The 13,740-nt window shown below is 46.3% G+C and overlaps 1 protein-coding gene across 1 annotated transcript in view; it reads right to left on the bottom strand.

Moving 5' to 3' along the window:
• The window catches only part of LOC311116591 (uncharacterized protein), a gene marked incomplete at its 3' end in the record, with an annotated part of 39,852 nt that overhangs the window by 6,416 nt on the left and 19,696 nt on the right, over positions 1 to 13,740 (bottom strand). Inside the window, exons 4-6 of the mRNA XM_084191661.1 lie at positions 6,960 to 7,630; positions 6,201 to 6,737; positions 5,294 to 6,047 (exon numbers count right to left, since the gene is read on the bottom strand). Coding sequence (XP_084047787.1) covers positions 5,294 to 6,047; positions 6,201 to 6,737; positions 6,960 to 7,630 — 1,962 coding nt within the window. The remainder of the gene's footprint in view (positions 1 to 5,293; positions 6,048 to 6,200; positions 6,738 to 6,959; positions 7,631 to 13,740) is intronic.

The following is a 13,740-nucleotide window of genomic DNA, read 5'->3' as shown; positions in this document are numbered from 1 at the left end:
TCGGAGGACAGACCATTCACAGAGACAAACTGATATCTTTCCGACAGGTAGGATCTAAACCAGGCCAGAACTTGTCCGTGTAGACCAATTTGGGTTTCCAGTCTCTCCAAAAGAATGTGGTGATCGATGGTGTCAAAGGCAGCACTAAGGTCTAGTAGCACGAGGACAGATGCAGAGCCTCGGTCTGACGCCATTAAAAGGTCATTTACCACCTTCACAAGTGCAGTCTCAGTGCTATGATGGGGTCTAAAACCAGACTGAAGCATTTCGTATACATTGTTTGTCTTCAGAAAGGCAGTGAGTTGCTGCGCAACAGCTTTTTCTAAAATTTTTGAGAGGAATGGAAGATTCGATATAGGCCGATAGTTTTTTATATTTTCCGGGTCAAGGTTTGGCTTTTTCAAGAGAGGCTTTATCACTGCCACTTTTAGTGAGTTTGGTACACATCCGGTGGATAGAGAGCTGTTTATTATGTTCAACATAGGAGGGCCAAGCACAGGAAGCAGCTCCTTCAGCAGTTTAGTAGGAATAGGATCCAGTATGCAGCTTGAAGGTTTAGAGGCCATGATTATTTTCATCATTGTGTCAAGAGATATAGTACTAAAACACTTAAGTGTCTCTCCCGATCCCAGGCCCTCGCAGAGCTGTGCAGATCCAGGACAGCTAAGCCCTGGAGGAATACGCAGATTCAAAGAGGAGTCCGTAATTTGCTTTCTAATGGTCATGATCTTTTCCTCAAAGAAGTTCATGAATTTATCACTGCTGAAGTGAAAACCATCCTCTCTTGGGGAATGCTGCTTTTTAGTTAGCTTTGCAACAGTATCAAAAAGAAATTTTGGATTGTTCTTATTTTCCTCGATTAATTTGGAAAAGTAGGATGATCGAGCAGCAGTGAGGGCTCTTCGGTACTGCACGGTACTGTCTTTCCAAGCTAGTCGGAAGACTTCCAGTTTGGTGTGGCGCCATTTCCGTTCCAATTTCCTGGAAGCTTGCTTCAAAGCTCGGGTATTTTCTGTATACCAGGGAGCTAGTTTCTTATGACAAATGTTTTTCGTTTTTAGGGGTGCAACTGCATCTAGGGTATTGCGCAAGGTTAAATTGAGTTCCTCAGTTAAGTGGTTAACTGATTTTTGTCCTCTGACGTCCTTGGGTAGGCAGAAGGAGTCTGGAAGGGCATCAATGAATTTTTGTGTTGTCTGAGAATTTATAGCACGACTTTTGATGCTCCTTGGTTGGGGTCTGAGCAGATTATTTGTTGCGATTGCAAACGTAATAAAATGGTGGTCCGATAGTCCAGGATTTTGTGGAAAAACATTAAGATCTACAACATTTATTCCATGGGACAAAACTAGGTCCAGAGTATGACTGTGGCAGTGAGTAGGTCCAGAGACATGTTGGACAAAACCCACTGAGTCGATAATGGCTCCGAAAGACTTTTGGAGTGGGTCTGTGGACTTCTCCATGTGAATATTAAAATCACCAAAAATTAGAATATGATCTGCTATGACTACAAGGTCTGATAGGAATTCAGGAAACTCAGAGAGGAACGCTGTATATGGCCCAGGAGGCCTGTAAACAGTAGCTATAAAAAGTGATTGAGTAGGCTGCATAGATTTCATGACTAGAAGCTCGAAAGATGAAAACGTCATTTTTTTTTTTGTAAATTGAAATTTGCTATCGTAAATGTTAGCAACACCTCCGCCTTTGCGGGATGCACGGGGAATATGGTCACTAGTGTAACCAGGAGGTGAGGCCTCATTTAACACAGCAAATTCATCAGGCTTAAGCCATGTTTCAGTCAGGCCAATCACATCAAGATTATGATCAGTGATTAGTTCATTGACTATGACTGCCTTTGAAGTGAGGGATCTAACATTAAGTAACCCTATTTTGAGATGTGAGGTATCACGATCTCTTTCAATAATGGCAGGAATGGAGGAGGTCTTTATCCTAATAAGATTGCTAGGGTGAACACCACCATGTTTAGTTTTGCCCAACCTAGGTCGAGGCACAGACACAGTCTCAATGGGTATGGCTGAGCTGACTACACTGACTATGCTATTGGCAGACTCCACTAAGCTGGCAGGTTGGCTAACAGCCTGCTGCCTGGCCTGCACCCTATTTCACTGTGGGGCTAGAGGAGTTAGAGCCCTATCTATGTTGGTAGATAAGAGGAGAGCACCCCTCCAGCTAGGATGGAGTCCGTCACTCCTCAGCAGGTCAGGCTTGATCCTGTTTGTGGGTGAGTCCCAGAAAGAGGGCCAATTATCCACAAATGTTATCTTTTGGGAGGGGCAGAAAACAGTTTTCAACCAGCGATTGAGTGCTGAGACTCTGCTGTAGAGCTCGTCACTTCCCCTAACTGGGAGGGGGCCAGAGACAATTACTCGATGCCGACACATCTTTCTAGCTGATTTACACGCTGAAGCTATGTTGCACTTGGTGACCTCTGACTGTTTCATCCTAACATCGTTGGTGCCGACGTGGATAACAATATCTCTATACTCTCTACACTCGCCAGTTTTAGCTTTAGCCAGCACCATCTTTAGATTAGCCTTAACGTCGGTAGCCCTGCCCCCTGGTAAACAGTGTATGATCGCTGGGTGATTCGTTTTAAGTCTAATACTGCGGGTAATGGAGTCGCCAATGACTAGGGTTTTCAATTTGTCAGAGCTAATGGTGGGAGCCTTCGGAGTCTCAGACCCCGTAACGGGAGGAGTAGAGACTAGAGAAGACTCAGACTCAGACTCCGACTCGCTACATAATGGGGAAAACCGGTTGAAGGTTTCTGTCGGCTGAATGAGCGACACCGGTTGAGCATTCCAACAGTATTTCCCTCCAGAAGCCATGAGAAAGTTGTCCGGCTGCGGGGACTGTGCGGGGGGATTTATACTAACGTTACTGTCTGTACTTACTGGTGGCACAGACGCTGTTTCTTCCTTTCCTACACTGATATTACTCTTGCCTAACGATTGCGTCTGAAGCTGGGCTTGTAGCACAGCTATTCTCGCCGTAAGGCGAGAATTCTCCTGTATATTATGAGTACAGCGACTGCAATTTGAAGACATCATGTTAATGTTACTACTTAGCTTCGGCTGTTGAAGATGTTGATGAACCATGTCCAGATAAAGCGTCCGGAGTGAAAAAGTTGAATAAGGGAAAAAAGTTGCGATGGAAAAAAGGAAAATAACGTAAAGTTGGCAGCTAAAACGCACAGGAAAATGACTCTTCTGTCTCGGGATAAACGTCCGGGGTGAAAAAGTTTAACGAAAAAAGATGAGTGAGGACAAAACTAAAAAGTTGGTAAATTTGTTGTATTAAATCGAGCACACAGCCATGCAATCTCCATAGACAAACATTGGCAGTAGAATGTCCTTAATGAAGAGCTCAGCGAGTTTCAACGTGGCACCGTCATAGGATGACACCTTTCCAACAAGTCAGTTCGCCCTGCTAGAGCTGCCCCGGTCAACTGTCAGTGCTGTTATTGTGAAGAGGTCTAGGAGCAACAACAGCTCAGCCATGAAGTGGTAGGCCACACAAGCTCACAGAACGGGACCGCCGACTGCTGAAGCGTGTAAAACTTTAGTATAAAGATTTCTTTATCCTATCCCAGGTATTCCTTAAAGAGGTGGGGTTTCAAGTGTCTCTGGAAGGTGGTGAGTGACTCCGCTGTTCTGGCATCGTGAGGGAGCTTGTTCCACCATTGGGGTGCCAGAGCAGCGAACAGCTTTGACTGGGCTGAGCGGGAACTGTGCTTCCGCAGAGGTAGGGGGGCCAGCAGGCCAGAGGTGGATGAACGCAGTGCCCTCGTTTGGGTGTAGGGACTGATCAGAGCCTGAAGGTACGGAGGTGCCGTTCCCCTCACAGCTCCGTAGGCAAGCACCATGGTCTTGTAGCAGATGCGAGCTTCAACTGGAAGCCAGTGGAGTGTGCGGAGGAGCGGGGTGACGTGAGAGAACATGGGAAGGTTGAACACCAGACGGGCTGCGGCATTCTGGATGAGTTGTAGGGGTTTAATGGCACAGGCAGGGAGGCCAGCCAACAGCGAGTTGCAGTAATCCAGACGGGAGATGACAAGTGCCTGGATTAGGACCTGTGCCGCTTTCTGTCTTTCAAGTCAGTTTATGAAAATGCCCTTTTTTGTTACAAATGTAACTTGAACCATGAATAAACACATTCACTAATAATGACTAACTTCTTGTAGCAGGCATTAGAGGCTAGAGAACAATCTCTCAAGCCCACGTGCTAGTGAATAGCCAGCTAATCTTTACCTGGATGTATTTGCTTGCTAACAAGGTTCAACAGTTGAATTGTTACGACCACACCCTTCTGTCTGTCTCCAACTGTTTGAACAGCATGCTAGCCTGTCCACTTTGTTCAGATGTTGAAATCAAGTGGCCTACCTTATTTCTCAGAATGAGAACGAGTTGCCAATTCCTTATATAATTGTTTTATGCTTATGCACATTTATAAACAGACTAGACAGCTAGGATAACAGTCTTTGGCTAAAATGCTGCTAACGGTACGTGGTACCACAATGCCGCGCGCGACAAACTGAGCATTAATTTTCCAGAATCAATGTTCATTGATACTCTGGTTTTAGTCGTGTCTGCTCTGTGCGCAATTTGAGGAGTTGAGACATAAAAAGCGTATCGTTAAAAAACGTAACTTCTCTATTATAGTAAAATGTCTCAATGTGTTTGTGTCCATATGACCGATTCTGTTGGACCAAACCTCAAAATGCAAATAGCGAGTTGAAACCGCTCGTCAGAGAGGAAGATGTGATATCACAACTTTGTTGGCGTGAGAGGCAGGGGGAGGGGCTTGGTGTGTAAACCATAGAGGAAGAGGCGAAGCGCTAGAATCTGTCCAAAAATAAGGGTAATGTGTTTATATGGGCTTATTTTGGACCTATTCTTTTTGCCTGCCTTCCCACCTCTTGGATGACGACTCCCATTGTTAGGGAGGAGACGTGCATCTCGTCAGTATACAGATCTCTGAGCAAAAGAGACCAGAAAAAAACAATGAGAAAAAGCTGATAAAAACTAAAAACTAAACCATGATTCATGCGATGCAGGCATTTGGAATATCGCTCAAAAACGCACATTCTAATTAATCAAATTCATTTGATATATCGCCTAGTCAGAAGTAACAGTGTTGAAAAGAGAAGCAACAGTCAGAAGTAACAGTGTTTAGAAGGAACATTTAGATGTAAAGGTTTTGAGAAGCAACAAACAGAAGTAAGTGTTGAGAAGCAACAGTCAGAAGTAACAGTGTTTAGGAGTGTACTTACGTGTTGTCTGAGAGTCGGTTGTTGCTTTGGGAGAAGTCTTGGCGTCTGGTCTTTTTCCCCAGCTTTCCAACAGGCTCTATATAGCAGACAGTACTGGCACTCAGATCCACAAGGCTGGAGCTCCTGTCACTGGCTGGGTCCTGGGAGGGGTCCTTAGCTGGACCAGTGCTGAGGCTGACGCTGGGACTCTGGGCTGACTGCTCTTCAGGGAATAGGGCTTTCCTCCCTGAAGTCTGCAACGTGCTTCTGACAGTGGCCACCGGGAGCGCTTCTCTGCCCGAGGAGAAGATGGCGCCAAAGGTGGCCAGAGAGCGCTTGACCGTCTTGGGAGTGGAGAGGTCCTTCCTCTTCACCAGGGTCTGACCTGCTCCAGGTCGAGGTGAGGAGGCGTTCTGAGGAGGTCGCAGGGACTTAGCAGGCCTGGTCCGGACTGGTCTGGGCTTGGACTTACTTCTCACCACCTTGCGTGTTTTTGGGTTAGGCTGGGGTTGATGGGGTGAAGGTGTTTTTGGGTTAGGCTGGGGTTGTTGAGGGAAGGAAAAGGTGCGGCCAGCATTCTCTGGGGGGTTGTTGGTCTCCCACCAGTTCACTGGAGCTTTCCTCCTCCTGCGTTTCTCTGGAGCCTCCCTGGCCTGGTGCTGCTGCCTGCTGGGGGTAACGGTAGCAGAGTGGGGGGTAATGTTAGTGGGTGTGGCATCACTCTGGGGTTTACACTTGGGAGTGCAGTTGTAGAGCCAGTCAAACACCTTCTCACCTGAGAAGAGACACAAGCAGAACACAAATCACCACATATTTCAATAACAGCTGTTTGAGATGACAGTACATATTTTGTATATTACTAAGCTTGATTTATGAGTGAACTATATTCCCTTGAAGGAAAATGGATGGCGTTAATATGAAGCCTTACTTGAGGTGAGTGTATGCTGTCTGAGAGGGCTGGGCATGGCCTCCTGTTCCTCTTCTCTCTGACCTTCAGGCCTCGCTGGCTCCTCTGTACTGGCTATCGTCTGCTTCTTAGGTCTGCCCTTCTTGGGCTTCTCTGCTTTCTGCTCTGCAGTCTGATTGGACCACGGTTTCTTCTCTGTGGTCTGATTGGACGAGGGTTTATTTGCTGCTGACTGATTGGACGAGGGTTTCTTCTTTGCGTTCTGATTAAACAAGGGTTTTGATGGCCCGTCCTCCTGCCCTGACTCCACAGAGGAATGTCTTGCTGGTTTAGATGTAGTTGTCTTGTTATTCTGTTTGGACTTGTTGTCTGTCTCTGTGAGCTGTGTGTTGACAGGACTGATGAGCCACCAGGGACCAGGCTCGGTCCTCTTCCTCTTCCCTGCTAACTGGGAGGAGTCAGCCTCACCAGTAGGGGCGGGGCAGACCTCCTGGGCCTTACAATTGGCTGGAACCTTAGAGATGACTCGTCTCTGTCCTGTTGGTGCCGACTGTAGAACTGTGGAGGAAAGACAACATTACATCTAGCCTTTTATGTAAACTACATTTTTTCCCATTGATTGTTTTGTGAATGTTTTTTATATATTTTTTTATTTGTTGAGAGCTCTTACAAAACATATTCCTATACCTACAAATGGCATGATACAACTTGAACTTGTGATGAACGTTGTAGTCAGAAAAACCATCATGATGTGTGATGTCAGCTGTCAGGGGATATTACCTGGAGAAACATCCTGGTCTGCAGCCGCTTCACTCTCCTCCTCCATGGTGACGGGCTCCTCCCCAGCTCGACCTGACAGTCTCCTGGTCTTCCCAGACTGCCGGCCTCGTCCTCGGCTCGTCTTGGGGTTCACCTTGTCACCTTGGATACCAGCTTTGGATTTAGAGATTCTGGGAACTTTCTTTTCTGTTTTGGTGTGGCTAGGTTTAGGCTTGGCCCCTCCTCCTGGTGCCTCTTGTTCCAGGTCACCTGCTGTCGTTGGTTCAGATAACAGGTTGTTGACTTTCTTCTTTTCTTGTTCTATGTCGTCTGCCTCGAGGTCAACATGATTAACAGGCCCATCACCCTGAGGTCCTACCCCCGGGGGACTAGAGTCCCTCTCCTTCCTGGTTGTAGGATTCTTTCCCTTCTTCTCTTTAGTTGTCCGAGGTCTGTCTGTCCCTCCTGATCTCTGATTGGCTGTAGCCTTGGTGAGTATGTCTGCTGAGGCATTGTCACTACTGTGTGATTGGTTCTGCTGCTTTGGTCGTGGTTTGGCTGTGGTCCTGATGGGGTCAAACTTCCAGCGATGGGAGAACCAGGGAGGCTCATAATCCTCCAGGATCAGGAAGTCATCCTCCAGCTCGGTGAGAGGAGGTTCTCTCACTGGAGACGCCAGGGCTTTCCTAGGACTGAACAGAAACAGGGCTTTAACCCTCTGACCTCTAACCCTAGCCTCTAACCCTTTCCTAGGGCTGACCAGAAACACAGCATTGACCACAGCCTCTGACCTATAACCCTAGCCTCTAACCCTTTCCTAGGGCTGACCAGAAACACAGCATTGACCACAGCCTCTGACCTCTAACCCTAGCCTCTAACCCTTTCCTAGGGCTGACCAGAAACACAGCATTGACCACAGCCTCTGACCTATAACCCTAGCCTCTAACCCTTTCCTAGGGCTGACCAGAAACACAGCATTGACCACAGCCTCTGACCTATAACCCTAGCCTCTAACCCTTTCCTAGGGCTGACCAGAAACACAGCATTGACCACAGCCTCTGACCTCTAACCCTAGCCTCTAACCCTTTCCTAGGGCTGACCAGAAACACAGCATTGACCACAGCCTCTGACCTCTAACCCTAGCCTCTAACCCTTTCCTAGGGCTGACCAGAAACACAACATTGACCACAGCCTCTGACCTCTAACCCTAGCCTCTAACCCTTTCCTAGGGCTGACCAGAAACACAGCATTGACCACAGCCTCTGACCTATAACCCTAGCCTCTAACCCTTTCCTAGGGCTGACCAGAAACACAGCATTGACCACAGCCTCTGACCTCTAACCCTAGCCTCTAACCCTTTCCTAGGGCTGACCAGAAACACAGCATTGACCACAGCCTCTGACCTCTAACCCTAGCCTCTAACCCTTTCCTAGGGCTGACCAGAAACACAGCATTGACCACAGCCTCTGACCTCTAACCCTAGCCTCTAACCCTTTCCTAGGGCTGACCAGAAACACAGCATTGACCACAGCCTCTGACCTCTAACCCTAGCCTCTAACCCTTTCCTAGGGCTGACCAGAAACACAGCATTGACCACAGCCTCTGACCTATAACCCTAGCCTCTAACCCTTTCCTAGGGCTGACCAGAAACACAGCATTGACCACAGCCTCTGACCTATAACCCTAGCCTCTAACCCTTTCCTAGGGCTGACCAGAAACACAGCATTGACCACAGCCTCTGACCTCTAACCCTAGCCTCTAACCCTTTCCTAGGGCTGACCAGAAACACAGCATTGACCACAGCCTCTGACCTCTAACCCTAGCCTCTAACCCTTTCCTAGGGCTGACCAGAAACACAGCATTGACCACAGCCTCTGACCTCTAACCCTAGCCTCTAACCCTTTCCTAGGGCTGACCAGAAACACAGCATTGACCACAGCCTCTGACCTATAACCCTAGCCTCTAACCCTTTCCTAGGGCTGACCAGAAACACAGCATTGACCACAGCCTCTGACCTCTAACCCTTTCCTAGGGCTGACCAGAAACACAGCATTGACCACAGCCTCTGACCTATAACCCTAGCCTCTAACCCTTTCCTAGGGCTGACCAGAAACACAGCATTGACCACAGCCTCTGACCTATAACCCTAGCCTCTAACCCTTTCCTAGGGCTGACCAGAAACACAGCATTGACCACAGCCTCTGACCTATAACCCTAGCCTCTAACCCTTTCCTAGGGCTGACCAGAAACACAGCATTGACCACAGCCTCTGACCTCTAACCCTTTCCTAGGGCTTATGAGTGAGAAAGTTAGACGCACAAATATCATACCCCAAAAACGCTAACCTCCCCTGTTATTGTAATGGTGAGAGGTTAGCATGTCTTGGTGGGATATTTGTGCGTCTAACTTTCTCACTCATCATTATTCATGATTCATTCAGGACTATCCGTAATCATGGTAGCATCCACATTAATGTAGTAGTGTTTCAAAACATATTCTCTTCTGATTTACAAAAGAAGTGTCTCCAAAATGACAATTATTTACCATAAAATGGGGGGACAACGTCAAAAGGGCAGTAATTTATAAACGGTCTAAACTCGATATGGATGAAAATACCCTCAAATTAAAGCTGACAGTCTGTACTTTAACCTCAGTCATTGTATCATTTCAAATCCAAAGTGCTGGAGTACAGAGGCAAGACAACTAAATAATTGTCACTGTCCCAATACTTTGAGCTCCCTGTATTCTGCCCTGTAGCAAAGAGAAAATGTTGCGGTTTTAAAGCTAATTTCCTGCAATTATATGCATTTAGCCATGCAGTGTTCTTTTGGTCACACATAAAATATAAACTGACAGTACAAAACATTAAGAACACCTTCCTAATATTGAGTTGCACCCCCTTTTGCCCTCAGAACAGCCTCAATTCATCGGAGCATGGACTCTACAAGGTGTCGAAAGCGTTCCACAGGGATACTGGCCCATGTTGACTCCAATGCTTCCCACAGTTGTCTCAAGTTGTCTGGATGTCCTTTGGGGGGTGGACCATTATTGATACACACAGGAAACTACGGAGCATGAAAAACCCAGCAGCGTTGCAGTTCTTGACACAAACTGGTGTGCCTGGCATGACTCCGGTCTCCTCTCCTTCATCTACACTGACTGAAGTGGATTTAACAAGTGACATCAATAAGAGATCATAGCTTTCACCTGGATTCACCTGGTCCCTCTATGTCAGATGCCATACACGCCGTCTGCCCGTTTCAGTTGAAACCATGATTCATCGCTGAAGAGCACACTTCACCAGTGTGCCAGTGGCCATTGAAGGTGAGCATTTGCCCACTGAAGTCAGGTCAAGACCCTGGTGAGGACGACGAGCACGCAGATGAGCTTCCCTGAGACCATTTCTGACAGTTTGTGCAGAAATTATTCGGTTGTGCAAACCCAGTTTAATCAGGTGTCCTGGTGGCTGGTCTCAGACGATCCCGCAGGTGAAGAAGCCGGATGTGGAGGTCCTAGACTGGCCGGTTGGACGTACTGCCAAAATCTCTAAAACAATGTTGGAGGTGGCTTATGGTAATGAAATGAACATTAAATATTCTGGCAAAAGTTCTGGTGGACATTCCTGCAGTCAGCATGCCAATTGCACACTCCCTCAAAACTTGAGACATGTGGCATTGTGTTGTGTGACAAAACTGCACATTTTAGAGTGGCCTTTAATTGTCCCCAGCACAAGGTGCACCTGTGTAATGATCATGCTGTTTAATCAGCTTCTTGATATGCCACACCTGTCAGGTGGATGGATTATCTGGGCAAAGGAGAAATGCTCACTAAAAGGGATGTCAAAATGTGCGCACAACATTTGAGAAAATATGCTTTTTGTGCATATGAAAGATTTCTGGGATCTTTTATTTCAGCTCATGAAACATGGGACCAACACTTTACATGTTGCGTTTATGTTTTAGTTCAGGACTGAATGGCATTTATGGTGAGTTTGGTCATTTACAAGAGAATGAAAAGGTTTTGATGCTTGTCTGCTCTGATGTCCTCTGTAGCTCAGCTGGTAGAGCACGGCGCTTGTAACGCCAAGGTAGTGGGTTCGATCCCCGGGACCACCCATACACAAAGATGTATGCACGCATGACTGTAAGTCGCTTTGGATAAAAGCGTCTGCTAAATGGCATATTAATTAATTAAGTATTTAATTAATTAATTAAAATGCAGCATGTGTACACGCTGTGTCTGGAGTCGGTAGGGCAACGGGCCTGACTGAGAGAAGATGGGGGAGGAGCAGACTGGCCCGAGAACAGAGGAGAGAAAATGCAAGGAAATTAAAAATGTTGGCAGCTGTACAGAGAACTCATCCAAAGGGCTTTGACCTCTCAAATACGGCAGAAAGCTTACACAATAAGATGCACCGTCACCTTATTAATTCAGAAACGTACTAAGATAACGTGACCCCTAAGTTTAACTTGCTAGTTAACGCAGAATTCCTCATTTTTATAATATAATATGCCATTTAGCAGACGCTTTTATCCAAAGTGACTTACAGTCATGCGTGCGTACATTATAAAAAAAAAAAATGGTGTATGGGTGGTCCTGGGGATCGAACCCGTTACAAGCGCCGTGCTCTACCAGCTGAGCTACAGAGGACCACTTTTTCACGAAAGGAACAAATATAAAACGTGTAAGAAATCTCTAAATGCAGATCTAAAATGGTTCTTATTGTCATTTCTGCATCAGACTATTTTTGTGCTTCAATTGCACTTTGCACTGATGAGATTCAGGAACTGGCAGACAGCGCTCTGACTGATGAGATTCAGGAACTGGCAGACAGCGCTCTGACTGATGAGATTCAGGAACTGGCAGACAGCGCTCTGACTGATGAGATTCAGGAACTGGCAGACAGCGCTCTGACTGATGAGATTCAGGAACTGGCAGACAGGGCTCTGACTGATGAGATTCAGGAACTGGCAGACAGCGCTCTGACTGATGAGATTCAGGAACTGGCAGACAGCGCTCTGACTGATGAGATTCAGGAACTGGCAGACAGCGCTCTGACTGATGAGATTCAGGAACTGGCAGACAGCGCTCTGACTGATGAGATTCAGGAACTGGCAGACAGCGCTCTGACTGATGAGATTCAGGAACTGGCAGACAGCGCTCTGACTGATGAGATTCAGGAACTGGCAGACAGCGCTCTGACTGATGAGATTCAGGAACTGGCAGACAGCGCTCTGACTGATGAGATTCAGGAACTGGCAGACAGCGCTCTGACTGATGAGATTCAGGAACTGGCAGACAGCGCTCTGACTGATGAGATTCAGGAACTGGCAGACAGCGCTCTGACTGATGAGATTCAGGAACTGGCAGACAGCGCTCTGACTGATGAGATTCAGGAACTGGCAGACAGCGCTCTGACTGATGAGATTCAGGAACTGGCAGACAGCGCTCTGACTGATGTGGAGGTTTTTTCTCAGGTACTTTTCTCAGTGTAGACAGTCTACTTTTCTCCATAAAATTCAAGATTTACTTGAAACAAAACATTGGAACTGTAGCTGGCTACATTATTTATATGATAAACATTAAATGCCTAACCCTTTCCTAGGGCTGAACAGAAACAAATCATTAACCTAACCTCTAACATGCTGACAAGACCGTCGCACGCATCCACACCAGACGCGATCAGGACACGCAGGTTGAAATATCAAAGCGAACTCTGAACCTACTATATTAATTTGGGGACAGGTCGAAACACATTAAACATTCATGAACATTTAGCTAGTTAGCTTGCTGTTGCTAGCTAATTGGTCCTGGGATATACAGTGCCTTCGGAACGTATTCAGACCCCTTGCCTTTTTCCACATTTTGTTATGTTACAGCCTTATTCTAAAATGGATTAAATACAAATGTTTCCTCAGCACTGTACACACAATACCCCATAATAACAAAGCAAAAAAAGTTTTGACATTTTTGCAAACAGAAATACCTCAATTTCGAGTCTCATAGCAAAGGGTCTGAATACTTATACAAATGTAATATCGGTTATTCATTTTTTTATAAATTTGCAAATTTCGAAAAATGTCTTTTTGGTTTGTCATTATGGGGTAGTGTGTGTAGATTGATGAGGAACATTTAAAATGTAATCCATACTACTAAAAACCAATGAGGAGCGAGTCAAGCGTCACAAATACAACCGAGTTCTATTTCAGCGCCTGGCTACGCAGACGCTCGTTGACGCGCTCGAGCAGATCAGATAAAATGATTGAATACACATCATTAACCCTAGCATCTAACCCCTAACCCTTTCATAGAGCTGAACAGAAACACATCATTAACCCTAACCCCTAACCCCTAACCCTTTCATAGAGCTGAACAGAAACACATCATTAACCCTAGCAGCTCCCCCCTAACCCTTTCATAGAGCTGAACAGAAACACATCATTAACCCTAGCATCTAACCCCTAACCCTTTCATAGAGCTGAACAGAAACACATCATTAACCCTAGCATCTAACACCTAACCCTTTCATAGGGCTGAACAGAAACACATCATTAACCCTAACCCCTAACCCTTTCATAGAGCTGAACAGAAACACATCATTAACCCTAACCTCTAACCCTTTCATAGGGCTGAACAGAAACACATCATTAACCCTAACCTCTAACCCTTTCATAGGGCTGAACAGAAACACATCATTAACCCTAACCCCTAACCCTTTCATAGAGCTGAACAGAAACACATCATTAACCCTAGCATCTAACACCTAACCCTTTCATAGGGCTGAACAGAAACACATCATTAA

The sequence above is a fragment of the Coregonus lavaretus genome (assembly GCF_964263955.1).
Source record: "Coregonus lavaretus genome assembly, contig: HAP1_SCAFFOLD_680, whole genome shotgun sequence".
Classification (NCBI taxonomy): domain Eukaryota; kingdom Metazoa; phylum Chordata; class Actinopteri; order Salmoniformes; family Salmonidae; genus Coregonus; species Coregonus lavaretus.
The sequence above is the reverse complement of the archived record's forward strand: the minus strand, read 5'-3'. Positions and strand labels throughout refer to the sequence as shown.